The sequence below is a fragment of the Peromyscus maniculatus genome, chromosome 1 (genome assembly GCF_049852395.1).
Source record: "Peromyscus maniculatus bairdii isolate BWxNUB_F1_BW_parent chromosome 1, HU_Pman_BW_mat_3.1, whole genome shotgun sequence".
Taxonomy (NCBI): Eukaryota; Metazoa; Chordata; class Mammalia; order Rodentia; family Cricetidae; genus Peromyscus; species Peromyscus maniculatus.
The window spans coordinates 149,575,516-149,593,822 of record NC_134852.1 but is presented as its reverse complement, the minus strand read 5'-3'; the positions used below and the strand labels follow the sequence as shown (position 1 = coordinate 149,593,822).

At 55.2% G+C, this 18,307-nt stretch overlaps 1 protein-coding gene across 2 annotated transcripts; it reads right to left on the bottom strand.

Moving 5' to 3' along the window:
• Dpysl4 (dihydropyrimidinase like 4) lies at positions 1–16,377 on the bottom strand. Of its 2 annotated transcripts, none has more exons than XM_006987576.3 (14): positions 16,226–16,377; positions 12,415–12,503; positions 11,447–11,631; positions 9,696–9,860; positions 8,122–8,183; positions 7,942–8,022; positions 7,354–7,422; positions 6,821–6,941; positions 5,421–5,577; positions 4,929–5,070; positions 3,839–4,009; positions 3,186–3,365; positions 1,938–2,103; positions 1–882 (listed from the first exon to the last, which is right to left on the bottom strand). In XM_006987576.3, exons 1-14 carry the CDS (start codon positions 16,262–16,264, stop codon positions 791–793), a joined length of 1,719 nt encoding a protein of 572 aa, XP_006987638.2. In that variant the 5' UTR covers positions 16,265–16,377; the 3' UTR covers positions 1–790. The 2 variants fall into 2 exon arrangements, with proteins under 2 accessions (XP_006987638.2, XP_015861604.2); XM_016006118.3 differs by lacking the exon at positions 16,226–16,377 and adding an exon at positions 15,619–15,891.
• Positions 16,378–18,307: the final 1,930 nt, after the last annotated feature.

The following is an 18,307-nucleotide window of genomic DNA, read 5'->3' as shown; positions in this document are numbered from 1 at the left end:
TTCTCACCCAGACTTTTTTATTGACCCGACTCACATCAGGCTTGGCCGGTGGCCAGCATCTGGTACAGCAGCATGCAGATCCCTGGCTATGGTTTCCTCACAGTACAAAACCGCTACTCTAAATAAACCTATGGAAACACACTTTGTAGGAAAAGGAAAGTGTCTTAGCTAAGGGATCATCAAAGTCCCTAGAAGGAAGGGGCTGCTATAGGAGCTCAGGTTTGGTCCTTGGAAGTGTCTGTGTGGGAGGGAGCTACCTGCACTGAGGAACTAACTGGTGGATCCCTGAAGTCACAGCAGCTCCGCAAGGCGGAGGCTCCATTCACTGGCTCTCCTCCCTACACCAGGGGATTCAGGGGGACAGGCCCCCAAGGGGTAGCTGCACCTTGGAAACATGGAGCTGGTGGAAGCTTGGGGGCTTCCACAGGGCAGTGATTCCTTAGGGGGAGGCAGCAGCAAATGCCCACCCTGCCTGGTCCCAGACCCTGGAAGGCTCAGAGGCTCAAGGCAGAGAGCTCCCATGGAAGGCCTTCATGGTAAGGGCAGGTGGGCGAGAGGCGCCTGCTCACTGCCACGCCTAGTCCTCTCACTCTGGCAGTGAACTCTCCCTGGATTCAGCCCTCTGGAGGGGGTACCTCTTAGTGGAATCCCAGAGGGAGAGTTTATGGGGTACGGGAGGGCAAGGCTGAGCACCTTTCACAATAACATCTACAAAGGAAGGAGCTAACTGAAGTGAGTGGTCCCCACACCCTGCCAGTGGGGGAAGCACCAGCTTGCCAGACCCCCACGTCTAGGAAAGGGAAGTGATGTTGGAGCGTCCTCCAGGGGGTGCCATGATCTTCTGAGCTGTTCGCCTGGCGATGTGATCATCAGCCTGAGACCCTGAGGAAAGGGTAAGGAAGTGTGGTAAGGGGGGTGGAGGGTGTGGGGAGTACCAACTCTCCTTCCAGCCAAAATGGAAGGTAGACGTGGCTGGCTGCACCCACTAAACCAGGACCACAGAGTAGCCATGCAACCTCATACAATATGCATGGCTGGTTTGCTCCCCCAAAGTCATGGCTGATAGGGCAGGTGGCCAGGCAGGCTGCTTATCCCTAAGGCTGAAAAGTATAGGCAAAGACCCTACAATCTTGTGGGGTCAGGAAGGCAAAGACCATCTCTCCAGGAAGCCTGGGCTGTTTGAGTCCTTGTGATAGCAGGATCTGCCCCCCCCCTTCAAGATGATCTTGGATTCTGAAGGACTCCCCCCTTACCCTACATCACCAGGTGACCAGGAACTATCATCACCTCCCAAGCAAAGACATGAGAGAGCAAAGATAATATAGCAATGTGGCCCCCACTCAAGGGTGGGGAAAGTGATGGGGAGGGTCTGGCTTTGGTCTGCAGGCCAGATGGGGGATTGGGAAGCCCCTCAGCCGGTAAAAGCCAACTCTATAGGTCAGCATGGCAGGTAGGTTCTAGTGTGTCCCCAAGTGCTGAGGACATACCTCAGACCCATGCCTCATACTTCACTAGTGATTCTCAGCTTGTGGGGCTGAGGGAGCTAGCTATATGATAACTTGGGTCCCCACAGAGGTGACACCTCTTGTTCCATGGAGGTTGGACATTTTGTGTTTAGTCCTGGGATGACATGTCCCCCTCAGGTTGACTGGTTCAAGGTGCAGGTTCATCTCAGCAGTACCCTAAAGGCAAATGCTGGGACAGACATGGGCTTCCACAGCAGGGCAGCACCCCCTCTTTGTCCCTCACAAGGCCCCAAATGAGACCCCTCACCAAGGTCAGTGCCTCCTACTCTACAGAACCCACACTGACAGTCCACAGGCCCACCCCTGGGATCTGCCCTGTGTATGTACAGGCCCAAGTCCCTAGCTTAGAGCCCTCGGCACAGGCTGGACCTGGCAGAAGAGCCTCTTACCCCATGCCCAGACCCAACTCACCAGATAGGCTGAACCCCGACTGGTGCAGGTTGCGCACGGGTGGCACTGAGATCTTGCCCGGACAGGATGCACGAGCTGGTGTGCCACCCCCTGGCTTGGCAGGTAACATCACCTCATGGACAGGCCCATCGTACAGGCCTCGGGGCACACCGTGGATCTCTGCTAGCTGTGGGGCCGAGAGAGCTGGGGGTTTAGCCAGTTAAGCTGATGGAGGGGCAGTACCCTGCCTGTCTGCTCTGCACCCCAACTTGTCCCAGCTCAGTAATCCCACGCTCCCCTGCAACAGAGGAGCATATCAATCAGCCTACACACATGGTTACATCTATACCTCTCAGGAGTTCCTGAATGCGTGTGCATGTGTGAGCGCGCGCGCACACACACACACACACACACACACACACACACACACACACACACACACAGAACAGTGTAACCTCAGTCACAAAGATGTTCAGGGAAGGCCACTTGAGAGCAAAGCAACCCCATCTAGAACTAGAACCAGACCCAGGTCACAACTGGTCAGGAGGCAGCTTGGGATGTCAGGTTCTAGGTCCTGTCTGCCCTGAAAATGGCTCCCAAAGCCCGAGGCATTTCCCAGGGCCCCAGCACAGACCAGTGACCCAATGAGTGAAGTTCGATGGGCCTGTGCTCCTGGCTGGCACCTCCCCCTGGACTCCTGGGCCTACTTGACCATCTGGTCTGAGCCAGCCCTGCAGGACTAGGTCCTCTTGGCAAGGGGGAAGGGGTGTCACCACACAGCAGGTGACAGTGGGCAAGACTGAACCATTTCCCACCACCATGTTCCCCTCTCCCTCTGCAAATGGAACTGGGCCTTCCTCATACAGAGCTGTCCTCTACAGGCTCCTTCTCGGGTCCCCAATCCTGCCCTACCCCTCAGGGAGGGAGCTCCAGACGGCATGAGCATCTTTATGGTAATTTACTCAGGAAGATGGTTATAAACGAGCCCGTATTTTCTACAGACAGCTGTAACAGGAGGTGTATACCACCACCGAGTAGGCAGTTGATGATGGACACAGGAGGGACCAGGCCTGCCGAGGGCCTTCTGGCCAGTTCCCCTACAACAGGCAATGAACCGTAGGCCTTGGGCAAGTGATGGCTTCCACTCTGCCTTCCAAAGCCACGTCAGCCAGGAGGCAGACCCTCACTCACACCAGGGCTCACCAGCTGTACTGAGACCTCGACGCCTGCCACCCACTTAATGTCCCGTCACCCAGGTCAGCTTCTTACCCTGTTGCGAGCCTTTATCCTCTTATAGACAAAGTCAGGGAACGTCTTCCGGGGGATGAAGCGGCCGGCCCCAGGGGTGACAAACAGGTTCCCGTCTTCCAGCACCACTCTGCCCTGACTTATGACCACCGTGGGCACTCCTCGGCACTCGACTCCTTCGAAGATGTTGTACTCTACATTCTGGGGAGAGGCCCACATGTGCAGCTCCCTTCAGCCCTGACCCCCGGGCTGGCCAGCACTACAGGTAACCTACACGTGCTGTGCTCAGGCCCCACCCAGAAAAAAGGCAACCGAGTCAGACAAGTGACACACTGAAGGAATTACCCACAGCCGACCCAGCACCCTGACTCATGGGATTCCTATGGAGTCAAAGGGAGGCAAGCAAAGGGGTCACCTGTCCTTGCCTAAGCAGGTGTGGCACCCTCTGCCTCAGTCTCCTTATCTATAGGATGGGTCAACAGACCCAGTCACATACCCTTGGGGGCAAGAGACAAGACACTGGCTGAGTGAGGTGCTGAGGTGCTGGGCAGATATGGCTCTGGACAGGTCAAGGCTACCAAGAGCCACATGGAGGGTGGACACCTGCCAACCTGTCCTGGTAACTCCCCTGGGAAGCAGGCTCAGCTAGGCCCTGCTAAGGATGGAGGCCTCACCAGGTTGTGGCTCTTGGCAGAGATGACTTTCATGGCCCTGGGGTTCCAGATGACCAGATCGGCATCAGAGCCCACGGCCACACGCCCCTTCCTGGGGTAAAAGTTGAAGATTTTAGCAGCGTTCGCACTGGTCACAGCAACAAACTCGTTCTCGTCCATTTTCCCCGAAGCCTGAGAAGCAAGAGAGCCAGCTGAGGGGAAGGTCGGGCTGTAGGTGTCCCAGAGTATCCCAAGCTCAAGAGGGGCTCCAGCCACGGCCTCGCCATGGCAACAGCCTAGCGGAATCCCCCGCCCCCCACGACAGGGGCGCCAAGGACAGTGACTAGGCAGTCCAATGGTGTGACCGCTCCTGTGGACACAGCCTCATTTCTAGCTGCCTCTGTGAATAAATGATGATACTTCAGTACCAACACCTGTGCCCCCTGAGACACTGTGAAAGTCACCTTGGTTTTTAGGTGTGGCAGAGGGATGATCTCAAGACATCTTGAGACAGGGACCAAGATGCAGAGGAAGAAGACCTGTCCTCTAAACCTCTGCCTGTGTACATGCCTGCCTGTATACCTGCTTGCCTGCTTTCTGCCTGTCTGCCTTCTTCCTTCCTTCTTTCCTTCTTTCCTTCCTTCCTTCCTTTTCCCTTCCTTCCTTTCTTCCTTTCTCCCTCTCTCCCTCCCTCCCCCTCCCTCCCTCCCTCCTCTCCTTCCTTCCTTTCTTCTTGACAAGGTTCTGCTACGTAGCTCAGCCTGACTTTAAATATCCCCATGTTAGCTTCCAGGGTACTGGGGCTGCAGGCCTGCACCACTTTGCCTAGCTATAACGAATTCTTTTTAAAAATTCAAAGTTTTTCATTAACATGTAACAGTGACATGCTTATGGTGTGCAGGGTGATGAATATGACAATATTAACCTCCATAGGGGACTCCACAGATGTGACAGTACCGTCCCGAGGATACCAGGTGCCTGTGGACTGCTAAGTTACAGCTTGAAGAGATAAGGCTGGTCTCTCTCACGAGCATTTCTGGTGGGGGAGTCCTCCCACAGCATACTGCTGACAGCCCTCGCCACACCCCCATGCCCCCAGGCCTAGACTTACCACACACTTCTCCCAGACCACAGACATGCGCTCTTCTATACCATTGACACCCTCCGGAATGAGCGTGAAGTTGTCTTTGCCAACGGCCTTCTGCGCAGTAGTGAAGGTGCAGTGTGCACTGCCCGTTACCTGGAGGTCCCCACTGCGAACAAGCCAGGCTCAGAGTGGCCCAGGGGCTGGCCCTCCCGAACCGGCCACCGCTGGGTCAGCTCCAGCCTCCCAGGCAGCCAGCCAAGGCTAGGAGAGAGCTGAGCCGGTACTTAAGTACGGAAGGGAGAGAATGGACAATGCGGGCATAATATGGAGGGCAAGAACAGAATCATGAGGGGCTAAGAGCAGGGTGTAGGGGGGTGGGGAACCCCAGCTGGGACCAGAGCGCCTTGTACCTCCCTAACCGGCCTTCCTGCAGAAGCCTGGGATTCCTCGGGGGGGGGGGGGGGGGGCACCTGGAGGCCTCAGGCTGACCTGAGCTTTGGTGGGGTGGCTGCTCACCTGGACAGCAGGGTGGTGAGGTGGTCTGCAGTGGTAGGGTCTGGGTTGATAGGGGGTGAAGTGACGAAGGCCGCAGCCTTGGCCCAGTTCTTGCTCCAGTAGTGTGAGCCATCAGTGCCCAGGCTGGCAGTGATAGGTTCCCCAAAGACGACCACCCCTAAAGTGAGCAAGGCTTGTGGCAGGCACCCCACCAACCTGCACCCACTAGGAGCCTGAGCACAGCAGGGGTCTCACACTGCTACCTCTCTGTTCCTTGTCTACATGTAGACATTGGCCCTGTGGGGTGGTTCTCAGGATAGTGGTTGGGACAACGATCCTTTCCATACCCACAACCTCCACTAGGGGTCAGGCTGCTGGGCACTCCCTCTGGGCCACAGAATAGAACTTGACCAATTAAACCTGTCACTTCAGACAGAGAGGCCCGAGTCCCAGGCCTGGGCATTGTACCAGCAGCGCTCTGAACTAGGCTGAGGCTGTTTCTGTAAATGATGGGAAAGCACCAGGCTCAGAGTGGGGTGGGGACTGGTCCTGCTGCAGAGCATCTTCTTGGGAGGGGGGGGAGTGAGGCTCCTGGGTGAGCCCTGCAGGCCCTGCTCGACCTGTGCTGGCACCGCTGCTCATCTTGTAACTTGGAAACCTGGTGGGTTTCTGTGCCAATCTTTGGGGAGAACACTCGTCCCTGTGCTTATCCATTCCACCCCAGGGACTCCACAGTCTCAAGGCAGGCCTAGGAGATGAGGTCTCATCATGAGACAGGGTGGGGAATGGATGCCAGATCCTCCATTGAACACGCTGCCTCTTTATACGTGACCTTGGTCCTATGCCCCAATCCTGACCCTCTCCGGTGCCCTGGTGACTGCTGGGCCTTTGCTGGCCCTCTGAGCTCACGGACTCTCTCTGAGCCACACAGTCTAGCCCCTGGAAACCATAGCTATGGACCTGCCAGGACTTAGGTCCTGTCTGCCTCTAACTAGTCTAGGTATAACCATCAGGGAGCCCCTCAGCCCTCAGGATGTGTACCCCAGCTCCTGAACCCATAGCAAATATGAAAGTGAGCCCTGCTGTGGAATTGAGAACTCCTCTTAGTTACACACTCAGAATTCTGCCCTTAGGTCACCCGGGAACAGATACACAGGGTCCCAGTTTGCTAAGGACCTCTAGTAGGCAGTTATTATTCTAACAAGTCTGGAGACTCAGTCAGGTCCAGCCCCATCCCTCACGGGGACACAGGACTCCTAAACATCCCTTGAGTTTGCTCCCCTAGGACTAACATAAGCAGGTACCCCATGAGGAGTCCTACTTTCCCATTGGTTCTTCCCTCCTTAGCGCCTAGAGGTTCTCAATTCTCAGCAGAGCTCAGGGAGGGTAGGAATATGTAGGAAGAGAGCGCCGGCACTCACCCCTGCGTTTGGCTTGGGCGACCATATCAGCTGCTCCCTTGCTCATCACCTTGGTGATGTATAGTGGGCAGTTGGCCTGCTTGGCAATGGTGACTGCTCTGTACACAGCCTCGGCCTCTACCTGAAGATGGGGAAGAGAGAGGACCATCAGAACACAAGAATCCTTGAGACTTCCTGACCAGGTGAGTTCTGGGATACCCAAAGATCACCCCCAAGACTGGAGGCACTGGAGGTATGCATCCCTGTTGGAGCAAGGGCCCAGCCTCGGGCTCAGTGTCTAGAATGTGGGTTGACCCACACAGTTCTCAGGGCCCAAGTGCACTCTGCCTTCTTGCCTCAGGTAAGGGCTGTGGGGTAACAAGTGGTTGAGATGGATACTGGAAAGGTCATTGTATTAAGATGGATATTGGAAGGTCATTGTATTAAAAGCCTCCAAGATGAGAGGATGAGCAAGGTACAGCTTAGGCCATGAAGCAGGGCCATCTTAGCCCAGGGCCAGGGGAGAAATGGTATTCTCAGCAGGGCAGACTTACCTCTTCTGGGTGGCTGAGGACATGGCCCTCAGGGCCAGTGATGCCTTGCTCCAGGAGGCGCTTCTGTTCCTAAATGACCAATAGGATGCTTTGCTCCAGCCCCAAGGATCCCAGGCCCTGGATATGAGGTGCCTGGCAGCAAGCCCCATACCTTAACCATAGACCATGGCCCTGAACATCCCAGAACAGAACAACCACAAAGAACGCATAGCAGAGTGGACTTGGGGAAGGCTGGCCCACGGTGCAGGCGACTGGCAGCCAGCCAGCCCCCCTTACCCTTCCTGACCCTGGATATCACACTGCAGTCTTCCAAGGGGCGGGTAAGGGTACTTTGGTAAGATCTGTGACATCATGGAAAAACCGATGTTGTGGTTTCAGTGTCCTTGAAGACCCCCTAACTCACGGGCTGTTTGACCTTTGACTTATAATATTCCCTTCTTCCTTAGACATCTTGCTCCCATCCAAGTATCACAGAGATCACAGTTCTCATAAGGTCTCCACTCAGCTTTGCCTGCCCACTGGGGCTCACATACTAGGCACCAGCTTGACCCACCCAGCCAAGCCCAGGGGCGCCATAGCCTCTCACACCTCCTCCACAATGTCCCCGTTTTCTGCGTGCACTTGGGCCAAGGCTCCCAGGTCCCGGATGAGGCTGAAGATTTCATACATCTGTGAAGAAGGAAGACAGAGTCCTGTGTTTGTAGGGTTGTCCCTCCAGCAATAGCCCAAGACACCCCACTTGTTCATTCCCTCTGGACTTGGCCTCACCTGACCGTCAGTACACTGGTACCTGTCCTTGTATGCCATGAAGACCAGGAAGGAATTCACACCTGGAAAAGAGGCTAGAGGGGCTCAGACACCAGGCCAGGAGCCCAGAGACAGGGACATGCCTCCCACAGAAGCTGTGCTGGATAGCATAGCCTCCTGGAGGCAGACCTTCCCCATCAACAAGCCAAGCCACATGGACAGAGTCCGCTATGCCCCAGCCACTCCCTCCCTGCTGCTCAAGATCGGGACTGTTTGCCCACCTAGTGGGCACACAGGTAAGACTATACCCACCATCACCACCACCCTGTCAGGCAGATCTCCACTCCGGTAAGACACAGAGCAGTGTAATTGGCTGGCAGCCCCATCCTCTCCCTTTCGGGGAAGGCAGCCAGGCCTGGCATGCTGGGGGAGCCTCTCCTGGGCCATCTGGCATGTCACCTGCCTACAGGTCCTGAGTCCTGCTTCACTCTACCACAGCTCATAGCGAATGTTCAGGATAACTCTGAGAAGGGCAGGGCTGAGACCTCAGACACACAGGAGGAAGAGGGGCTGAGGTTCACACTATTGGAGTCCAGTCAGGAGCAGAGCAAGGCTGAGCCTTCCTAACTCTGGGACAGCCAGAATCTGCCCACCTCCCAGGACCAGGACCTAGGAAGGTCCGTTGAGGCCTCAAGGCAGCCCCAAACCCGCCCAGCCCAGAGCCCTGGCCCCCTTGCCAGATAGGCAGTAATAATGTGGATCACACTGGGGAGAACGGAGTCATCCTCTGCCATCCTCCCAGGTGATGACCTGCGCGTGATGCCTGACGGCGATTTCTGATTAGAAGGCCATCCTGACAGGGAGAGGGAGCTCTGCAGCCACCCGGTTCAGAGGTACGAGGCTGCAGGGAGTCTGATTCGGGACAGCAGATTCCACTATCCCCAGGTGGAGGAGGTGTAGGGCCCTAGGCTCCAAAGGGCACCAGTGTGAGGACTGTCATTCTCTGGGAACTGCAGCCTAAAGGAGATGGCCTCGGGACCATAGCACACAGGCAGCAGTGTCCCTTATGAACGTGCTCGTCTATGAACTACCGACACTGTGTGGAACGCCGTGATATGACAAGCATCCAGCACACTATGACCTTTTGTCGAGCCCACTGAGAAACTCTGGTGTGGTTTTAGCTTTAGGACGATTGTGCAGAATGGAGCCAATCTTTATTTACAGGGGAGTCAGTTTCGATACAGAGCTTTAAAGAACCTCTTAATAGAAAAACCCAAGTGATAGGAAGCGTGGCCGCTTCTTTGTCTTCTGGGCATCTCTTTTCTAGAAAACAGAGAGCCAAGGGCAGCATGGTCAGGGCAGCTTCTGTGAGAAGACCAATTACAGGACGTGTGCATGGCATAGGCTCTCCTCATCCAGAGTCTTCGAAAGTACAATTGACTTTGAGCGATTCTTCTCCAACTCAGTTCCTACATGCCTGCCTTCAGATCAGGCTGGCAGACTGCAGCAATTCCCAGGGGATCTAGAAGGGACCCCTCAGTCTGCCTGTAGGTATAGCGATCCTCAGGTACCCCCCCCCCATCACTGCCGCTCACCTTTGTCCCTGACTAGGGCCTCCAGCTCCTCTCTGGTGCTCTCGTGCCAGCGGGGAATGTCCACATGTAAGGAGTAGTCACAGCAGGCCGCACTGTCCGCTCGCTCCCTCCACTGCTCATAGGCCGCCAGTAGGCTCACACCAGCCTCAGGAAACACATGGTCCACTGTGGAGGGACGGCATGTTCAGCCAGGCCTCCGAGCCTGGCCAAGATGTCCCACTACTGTCTTCAAGGGGGATGTGGTTTTGCATTCTGGAGACCAGAGTGGGGTTTGAGGAAGACAGGGCAAAGGGAGGTCCTGCCCTGCCACCTTCCCACTTCCTTCCAGTCAGCTCACAGGTACCTTCTGTCCCCCATTCCCATCAGCTTATAGCTATCTTCTGTCACACCTCTCTCCAGCCTCTCTGAGTAGAGCACCAAGAAGGGACCCTAAGTTCACATCACCCCACTTCCCGCAGACCTTGGCTCCTCGCAGAACAGCAGCGACAGTCAGGGGTTTTAGCTGTCCACAGTGCTGGCCCTGAGGACATGCATGCTTCTAGAAAACTTCCTGCACTGAGTCAGTCCCCATGGCCTCACTGACTCCACAAGCCCCAGATAGCACAAATCATTCCTGTACATGGCCATCATGCCGTCTCCTTCCCATTCCAAGGTCCAAACACTGCCCACTGGCCAAATCCTGGGATGTGCCAGGAGAGAGCTGAGGGGCCACTAAACAAAAGGGTGCACTCCAGGAACCGGCGGCTGTTTCACCTCCATGCCATGCTCCCTGTACCCCACTCCATTTGTCCATCGCACAGATCACCCACCAGGACCCTGGGAGTGGGCACAAGCACCACATAGCCTGTGCTTCAGCCATTGGTGTGTCTGGAGATGCCGCCCAAACAGGTGATGTTAACAGTGCCGCTGTGCTAGCCGCCCTGGCCCACCACATGCCCTCCAGCAGCAGGAGCCTGAGGCGACCACCTTGCTGCTCATTTTCCTCCAGTCTGTGACAGAGTTAACCAAACCAGGCTGTGGTGGCAGCGATGGCTGAGTGTTGTTGTGAAGTACCCGGCGTCTCCAGACTGTACTCCCTGGTAGCAGCAGGGACAGTATTTACCGTGTTCCAGGAGCACAAAGACATTTGTGTGGTCCATCTTTCATCCTCAGACACTAGAGGAGAGGAGAGACCCTTTCCTCCTGCCGTGAAGGCATACAGCATGAGTATGTGGGGTCATGATATTGAGACCAAATCCCGAGATGTGTACAGAAGGAGTTCAAACAGGGTGGTATAAATGTCCTGTTTCCAACAGCACAGCCTCGGTTCTTAACACAGGCAAGAACCTACTGCAAACAGACATCGGAGGCGAGGCTCAGGCTCAGCTCTCCTGGTTCAGAGCACTGGGATTTCTGAACCCCAGTTCCTGGCCAGAAGCCAGTCCCCTGGAAGGAGTAAGTGGGCACACATCTGCTTATCCAGAGCCCATCAGCACCCTAGGGCTAGCCAAGGCAACTGGGCCAGAAAGAGAAGCAGGGACGGCAGGGGTGTGCCCAGCATGTTTTAAATGGAGATATAATAGAGAAACAGAACTAAGAAAAACCACTTCGTGCAACAAAGAAATGGCCATGCACTGTCTCAGCACACCTAAGCATCGACAGAAACCCAGCCTCATACTAAGTGCTGTGATAACACAAAACACGCACAGAAGCCAGAGCCATTGTGTCAGTCAAGACTTCATGACTGCCTGGCAAGAAGCCTGCGCACTCACGTATCATTGTGGTCCCGCCCGCTAGGGCCGCCTTGGTGCCCTGACAGAAATCGTCAGCTGGGGTCATGCCCAGCACAGGCATCTGCAGCCGGGTGTGGACGTCAACTCCCCCAGGCAGCACCATCAGGCCATGAGCATCGATGGTTTTGATGCCCCCAGGGACGATGAGGTTTTCTCCAATTTGTCTGGAAGCAACAAAAAAGAGTGGTCACTTCATAGAGAGCTTAAGCTCCATGCTGTAGTTCTAAGAAGCGAGGGCTTAGCCCGGCAGTGGTGATGTACACCTTTAATCCCGGCAATCAGGAGGCAGAGCCAGGCAGATCTCTGTGAGTTCGAGGCCAGTCTGGTCTACAGCGTGAGATCCAGGACAGGCACCAAAACTATACAGAGAAACCCTGTCTTGGTAAAAGAAGAGGAGGAGAAGGAGGAGGAGGAGGAGGAGGAGGAGGAGGAGGAGGAGGAGGAGGAGGAGGAGGAGGAGGAGAACAACCACCACCTGCCTGTCCAGATGCTAGAGACTAAAACTCACTATCCCGGGAGGGCAGTGTGTAGGGCCCAGGGCTGTGCCAACATGGCTTTCCTCCTGGTCTCCACTGAAGGCCCTGTTTGCTGTCTACTGACCACAACTGGAGTCCCTGGTGTTGTCTACACCCATACTGGAGCTCCGTGACACAGAAAGCGGAGAAGGGAACAGGTCAGTTTTTTCTGCTCATCTGCAGGAGCCCAGACTTGTACTAAGTGCTGTGATAATATAAAGATACGTGGACACTGGACCCATTGTGTTACTCAAGGCCTTGTGATTATCTGGCAAGACTACCATGCCTCAAGGATTGTTCCCAGGGTCAGGGTTTTGGGAAAAAAAAAAAAACACATTTGCATGGTTTTCACTCCCAAGCAGACACCTGGGTTCCAGGTAACCAACATTCACACGTACACATATCTATAAATAGCCCCATGTAGAAACTTACTTAATCAGACCATCTTCCACATACAGATCAGCATAAAAGGACTGGTCATCATTCACAATCTTCCCGCCTTTGATGAGAAGGCGGTCACTCTGACAAGAGACAAAACAAGGGGTTGCTGATGGAGACTTTCTGGACTATTAGGAACGTCCCCCCTAGAATGACTGAAATGTTTCAATGCATTTTGTAGCCCTGAGAACCCGCTCAAAGGTTTGTTTGCAGTACTCCAAAACAGGGTGCTCAGAGCATTGTGGCCCTGGCACTAACTGTTAGCAGATGCTGAGGGCGGGGGCTGAGTGAGAACAGCGCGGCAAAGCCGTGTTGGTGACAGTGTGAGGAAGCAGCTGCGGCATTGAAGCCTTCCATCTGACTATCAGAGAGAAGACCCGCCTACGGGCAGCGCTGGTGACCTCACCATTCTCAAGGGGCACCTGGCTGCATCCCTCGCTGCTGTACCGACAAAACTAGGTGGGCAATAACAGAGCCCAACTGTTACACCACAGTGCTACAGGCCCATGGCGGTGCCAGGAGGTGTGGGGCAGAGCGGACACCTTAGCCTCGACTCCAGAGGTTGTAGCCTAGGGACAGACAGATGGAGGCAGTGTGTCTTTACCACTCTCCACTAAGGACAGCATGGTCAGGGCAGCTTCTGTGGGAAGACCAATTACAGGATGTGTTCATGGCATAAGACCTCCTCGTCCAGAGTCCCTCAGAACAGACAGAAGAGCACAAAGATAGGATGAGAGGAATTCAGGCCACCCTGAGCATCACAAGGGTTTTTCTGGGGAACTAGCGCGGTGTGGCAGAAGTGGAGGGATTAGAAGCAGGTGTACAAAGGCCCCAGAGGCAGGAAAGTGCTTGGGTTGGTTTTTTTGTTTGTTTGTTTGTTTATTGGTTTGTTTTTTTGGTTTTTCGAGACAGGGTTTCTTTTTGTACTTTTGGTGCCTGTCCTGGAACTCACTCTGTAGACCAGGCTGGCCTCGAACTCACAGAGACCTGCCTGGCTCTGCCTCCCAAGTGCTAGGATTAAAGGCGTGTGTCACTGCCGCTCGACCTTGGGTTGGTTTTAAGCCTCAGAAGAACACGAGGGCTATAACTAGTGGGAAGAGCAAGAGGAAGAGCAGGCATCAGAGCTATGCAAGCTGGGACACCCAAGGTCTGGGGGTCGATGGGAAGACACTGGGGGCAGAAGCATTTGGTTGCTTCTCACTGATGCAGAGATCACCTGGGCTGTCGGGAAGAAAATGGATTAGGATATGGAAAGGGGAGCATGGCAGCTGCTTGAGCGGCTTCCTGGGTTGTTCAGGGAAAGTGAGAGGCTCTTGGCCAGCGTTAGGTACATGAGCACGAGAAAACAGATTTGACGGGTTGCTGGGAGTTGATGTGAAGAACTAACAGATAGAGAGGCCATGGGCGTGAAGGGTGGGAGGGAGGGGCTGTGGCTCAGATGGCCACAGGCTCTGAGGCAGTGTGAAGACATTCACATGGGTAAAGAAAGGGTCTGTGGGTAAGGGCAGCTCCCTGTGGGCTAACCTTCTCAAAACGGAGGCATGGAATCGGATTGGTCCCAATGCTTAGCACCCATACGACAGACATGTCTAAGACCAACCAGGAGGGACGGGTCAGGCAGAAAGAGGAAACTGCAGGTGAACTCTGCATGGACCTCAGAACTGATGGCCTAGCTTTGGTGGAGAATAGTGGAAGCACACAGGAAATGGAGATGCACATGCAGAACCACATGTGATGGGGGGACCTACTGATGTCCTTTTCCTACCCATCATGAACCACAACTCTCCCTGTGAACAGCCCAGGGAAGGCACTCTACGCTAAATAAACAAGGAGGCCTGGCCACAAATTCCTGCAGTCCATGTGGCAGCCGGGCCAGGCCTCCAGGCCAGCTTGAGTTCTGTATTACCTGAATCTACCTGTTATACCTACAGTCTGAGGCCAGGAGAACCAGCTGAGAGTGTGGCAAGCAGAACCCTGTGAGCCTACAAGGATGGGGTATAGTTCACTGTTCTGACCAACAGCCGAGTGTTGGGCTGAATTCTTGGGGTTCTCCTGTTCTACCACTACTACAGTCTTCCAAAGAAAGGCCTGGCAACTATGGCCCAGCCCATGCCACCCAGCCCTCTGCCTGTACAGCCCAGAACCACAAACAAGTTTTATATTGGTTGGGGGAAAACTGAAAAGAATGGCTTGTAAACATCTTATAAAATCCACATTTCCGTGTCTACCAATGAAGTTCGCAGATCCATTCATGTCCATGAAACCACCCTGCCCAGGAGTCCTTAAGTGAGACAGACATGGTATGGCCCACAAAGCTGACAGGACTTACCATTTGGCCCATCGTGGAAGTAGCTTGTTGACCATACATAGCCTTTGTCTCGGACAAAGCACTAAGCACATAGCGGGTGCTCCCTGACCAGTCCCACTGAGCACTGGTGTCTACCCAGGCCCACCACACCCGCCCACTTTGCAGGGCTGCTACTCTGGACCACACCCCTCCGCTCCCCCCTTGTTCTAGCCATTCTCAGGAAAACTCAGCCATTAGGAGAAATCCCTGAGCCACAAGTCTTGAGTTCCGGGGTCCCTATATTAGACTCCAGTTTTCAGGCACCAGAAGGAACATGTGATGCTGTGACAGGCCCCATCTAGATGAATGGAAGTTCCAGTGAGCCCACTCCATCATCATGAACAGGACTGCCTGACTCGGCAGGAGTCTGCCATCACCATCTCCACTCACTGCCAGCTGGCTGATGGCACTTCCTCCTTAGGCCTGGATCCCTAAGAGTAGTAGGCAGTCAAGAGGCAGGAACTAATTCTGGTCCCTGTGAGAGGGGCCTCTTTCCTCTTTGAGGCTCTCCCCCTTTCTTTCTAAAGGAGAGAACTCCCCCCAGAAGGCTAGGGAGCTGACCTCCCCAACAGCCTGATTAGACTCCAGAGCTCTTATGCTGAGAACAAGTCCAGAGCTTTGATGAGAACTCCTAGAGCTCCCTGACCTGGTCCAGCTGATCCCAGGAGTCTCCCCCTCTTCCTCCCAGGCTTCGTCCCCCACCCCCTCCCGTGACCCGTGAGAAGACTTTGTTTCTTGGCCAGCCGGGTGGACACACTGACCTTCTGCTTTCTGCATGTCTGTGTTGGGGAGGTCTGTCCTGCAAGGCGGTGCTGAAAGGATGCTGGTCAGAGTGGTCAGTTAGTACTCACCTCCCGTGGAGTCTCCGAACCCAGCTTCATTCAGGGACTCGGGGCCTCCAGGGGCACCAGATCTAGTAGTCAGGGCTAAATCGCTTTGTCTCGGACAAAGCACTAAAGACACGGAAGCGGCGCGTCCAGGGGGGTAGGCTGCCCATGGGCTGTTCTAGGAACAGCATCCGACATCCGAGTGCCTTGAGGCCCGGGGCCAACAAAGGCTGCGTCCGCCGGCCATCCTGGAGACAGAGCTCTAGGCAATGTCCACTTGATCCCCATCTGCCCCACGCAAGACCTGGCAGGAAGCCGGCCACCTACGCCCCGGGTAGCAGGCCGCTCACCCCGCCTCTCCGAGCCAATCACCCGAGTCCCGAGAGCTGGCGGGCCCCGGGCCTGTGAACCCGCTGAGCAATGGGTTCCGCGCGGCCTGGAGAGCTCCGCTGCTGGTGGCACACGAAGGAGAGGACAGGGAAGGTTGGTGCCTGGCCGGGGACTAGAGCAGGCGTGGGACTCACAGGCTGGGCCTGGAGGACCGTCTGCTGCGCTTGCAAGCCTCTCCCGCCGTGGGCAAGGGGCGCCAGACGCGGCGGGGGCGGGGGCGGGGGCGGGGGACCAGACTCACCGTGATCCGGGGAATGCTCTTCTTGCCTTGGAAGGACATCCTGATCCGCGGGCGGGCTGTGAATCCCCGGTAGGGGCTGCGTGGGCGCGGACGTGCCGGCGGGGTACACGCGCGGAGCTTAGAGAGTCCAAGTGTGAGCTAGCCGGGCGCAGAGCTCCGATTAGCTCATTTGCATATGGGCCCCGCCCACCAACCTCATTTGCATCCTGGCCCATCCTCCCCGCTCTAGTTTGTGCTAGCTTGCTCGCGATCTCTTTCTCTCCCTCTCTCCCTTCCCCTCTCCTTTTCCTTCCCTCCCTCCCTCCTCCAAAAGCACCCTGGAGGCCACAGGCTGTGACCATTGCATCCCAGTCCGCCTGTGCTGAGTGGAGAGGGATGGTTTGTGACCTGTCGGGACCAACATGTATTAAGTTTGCATTTGGGGAAGGACAGGAGGAGAGATACCTGTCCTGCCGGGCCCCACCTAGCCTGTTCTAGCCCGCACCCCAGGCTCCATGGTTCAAAACTAATTCTCGTTTCTGGGCGGAGGCGCTGCAGGAGCCAGAATATAGCCTGGTATCTCTGGCAAAATCCAGACATCTTCAAGAAATGACTTCAGGCTGGAGTGCAAGAGCCTGGCCTGATGTGACCATGGGACCGTGGTGCCTAAACAGACTGTTCTTTGGCAGGCCACATCAGCCTAGGGCAGGAGGGAGAGAACAAGTTGGAGGGGCAGAGAGAAACAGCCAAGATAGAGATAGATAGATGAAAGGGCTGGACCCGGTACTGCCACGGAAGACGGAGGTGGAGACTCAGGGTAGAGAAATCCAGTGGAACCGATAGCTGGTTCCTGGTCCCTGCTGCCTGTAGGACATACAGCCAACAGCCTGGGTCCTGCTTCTTCTACCTGCTGGACCCCACAGGCTAGGGCCAAACTGAGTGGCCCAGGGACAGGTTTCATTGTCTGGATCAACTCTGCCTGGCTCTTCATGATTACTTCCAAGGGGTCACGTGGTTCCCAGTGTGGCTTGCCAACCTGAGGACCTCTTCAGCTGACAAGTGATGCATCCATCCATGGTAGTGCCTTGTTTTCCCAGGCGTCCTCCAGGCAGCAGAAGACAACGCTGAGCTTGAGCCAAGCCGGAGGCTTCACAGACACATAATGCCATCATGATGGGAGTGGGAGATTTGTGGCCAAGTGGCCTCAGCCCCTAACATGAGGTCTGTGCACAGGTCACATAGAACCCGACATGCAACAGCCCCGTAGTCTCCCCAGAGCCCACATTAAGCCTTTCTGAGCTGATGCTGTCCATGAGCAGAGGGTGCTGAATGCATTGGCCAGGACCAGAGGCACCTACAATCCTATAGGACCCTGGTGGTTTGCCCTCAGGACACAACTTCTGCCCCACACTCAGAAGGCATGGTGAAAGACATGAAGCTGGTGTCTGTTCTATTCCAGGTGCTGTGGGCGCGTCCATGCTGGGCCATGATACAAGGAGAGGTCTAAGGATTTGCAAGGACAGCCTAGTCTAAAGCCAAAGTCAAGGGTTTGGGATGAGACAAGGCAGAGGTGCTCTCAGACACACCCCCAGCCTCAGAAGGTCACAGGACAATCATTGTTGTCATTGTAGAGTCTACTGTGATGGGTTTTAAGCAAAAAGACCCCACCTTCACATTGTCCACTCAGTCAACTCCTTTAGAACCCATGCTGGGACAATAAACTGCTGTGATAATCTGGGGGACCATGGGCCAGCCAAGGCCATCATCTTCCTTCCCACCTGCCCTGGACTCCCATTCCCTCAAGTGCACCTGTAAATCTCCACTCCTCAGCGGTGTGAGAGCCTCTAGGATAGATGTAGCCAACTGTCCTATTAAGATGCCAAAATCCTTTTCCTTTCCTTAGCTACTTGAATTCCTCTCCATGCTAGAGTACTGGGTAAAGCCACTGGAAGAGGCCTTCTTGGTAGTCACTCTCAGCTAATGGCTGCCAGATTCTTCTGACTAAAAGGCTGTCCTTCCAAGGGCTTTAGAGATCTCTGGATGAGGCTGCAGGTAAGGTGTGTGCTTCCCTCCCCAGTGGGTACAAGGTCCAAATTCCCTTTC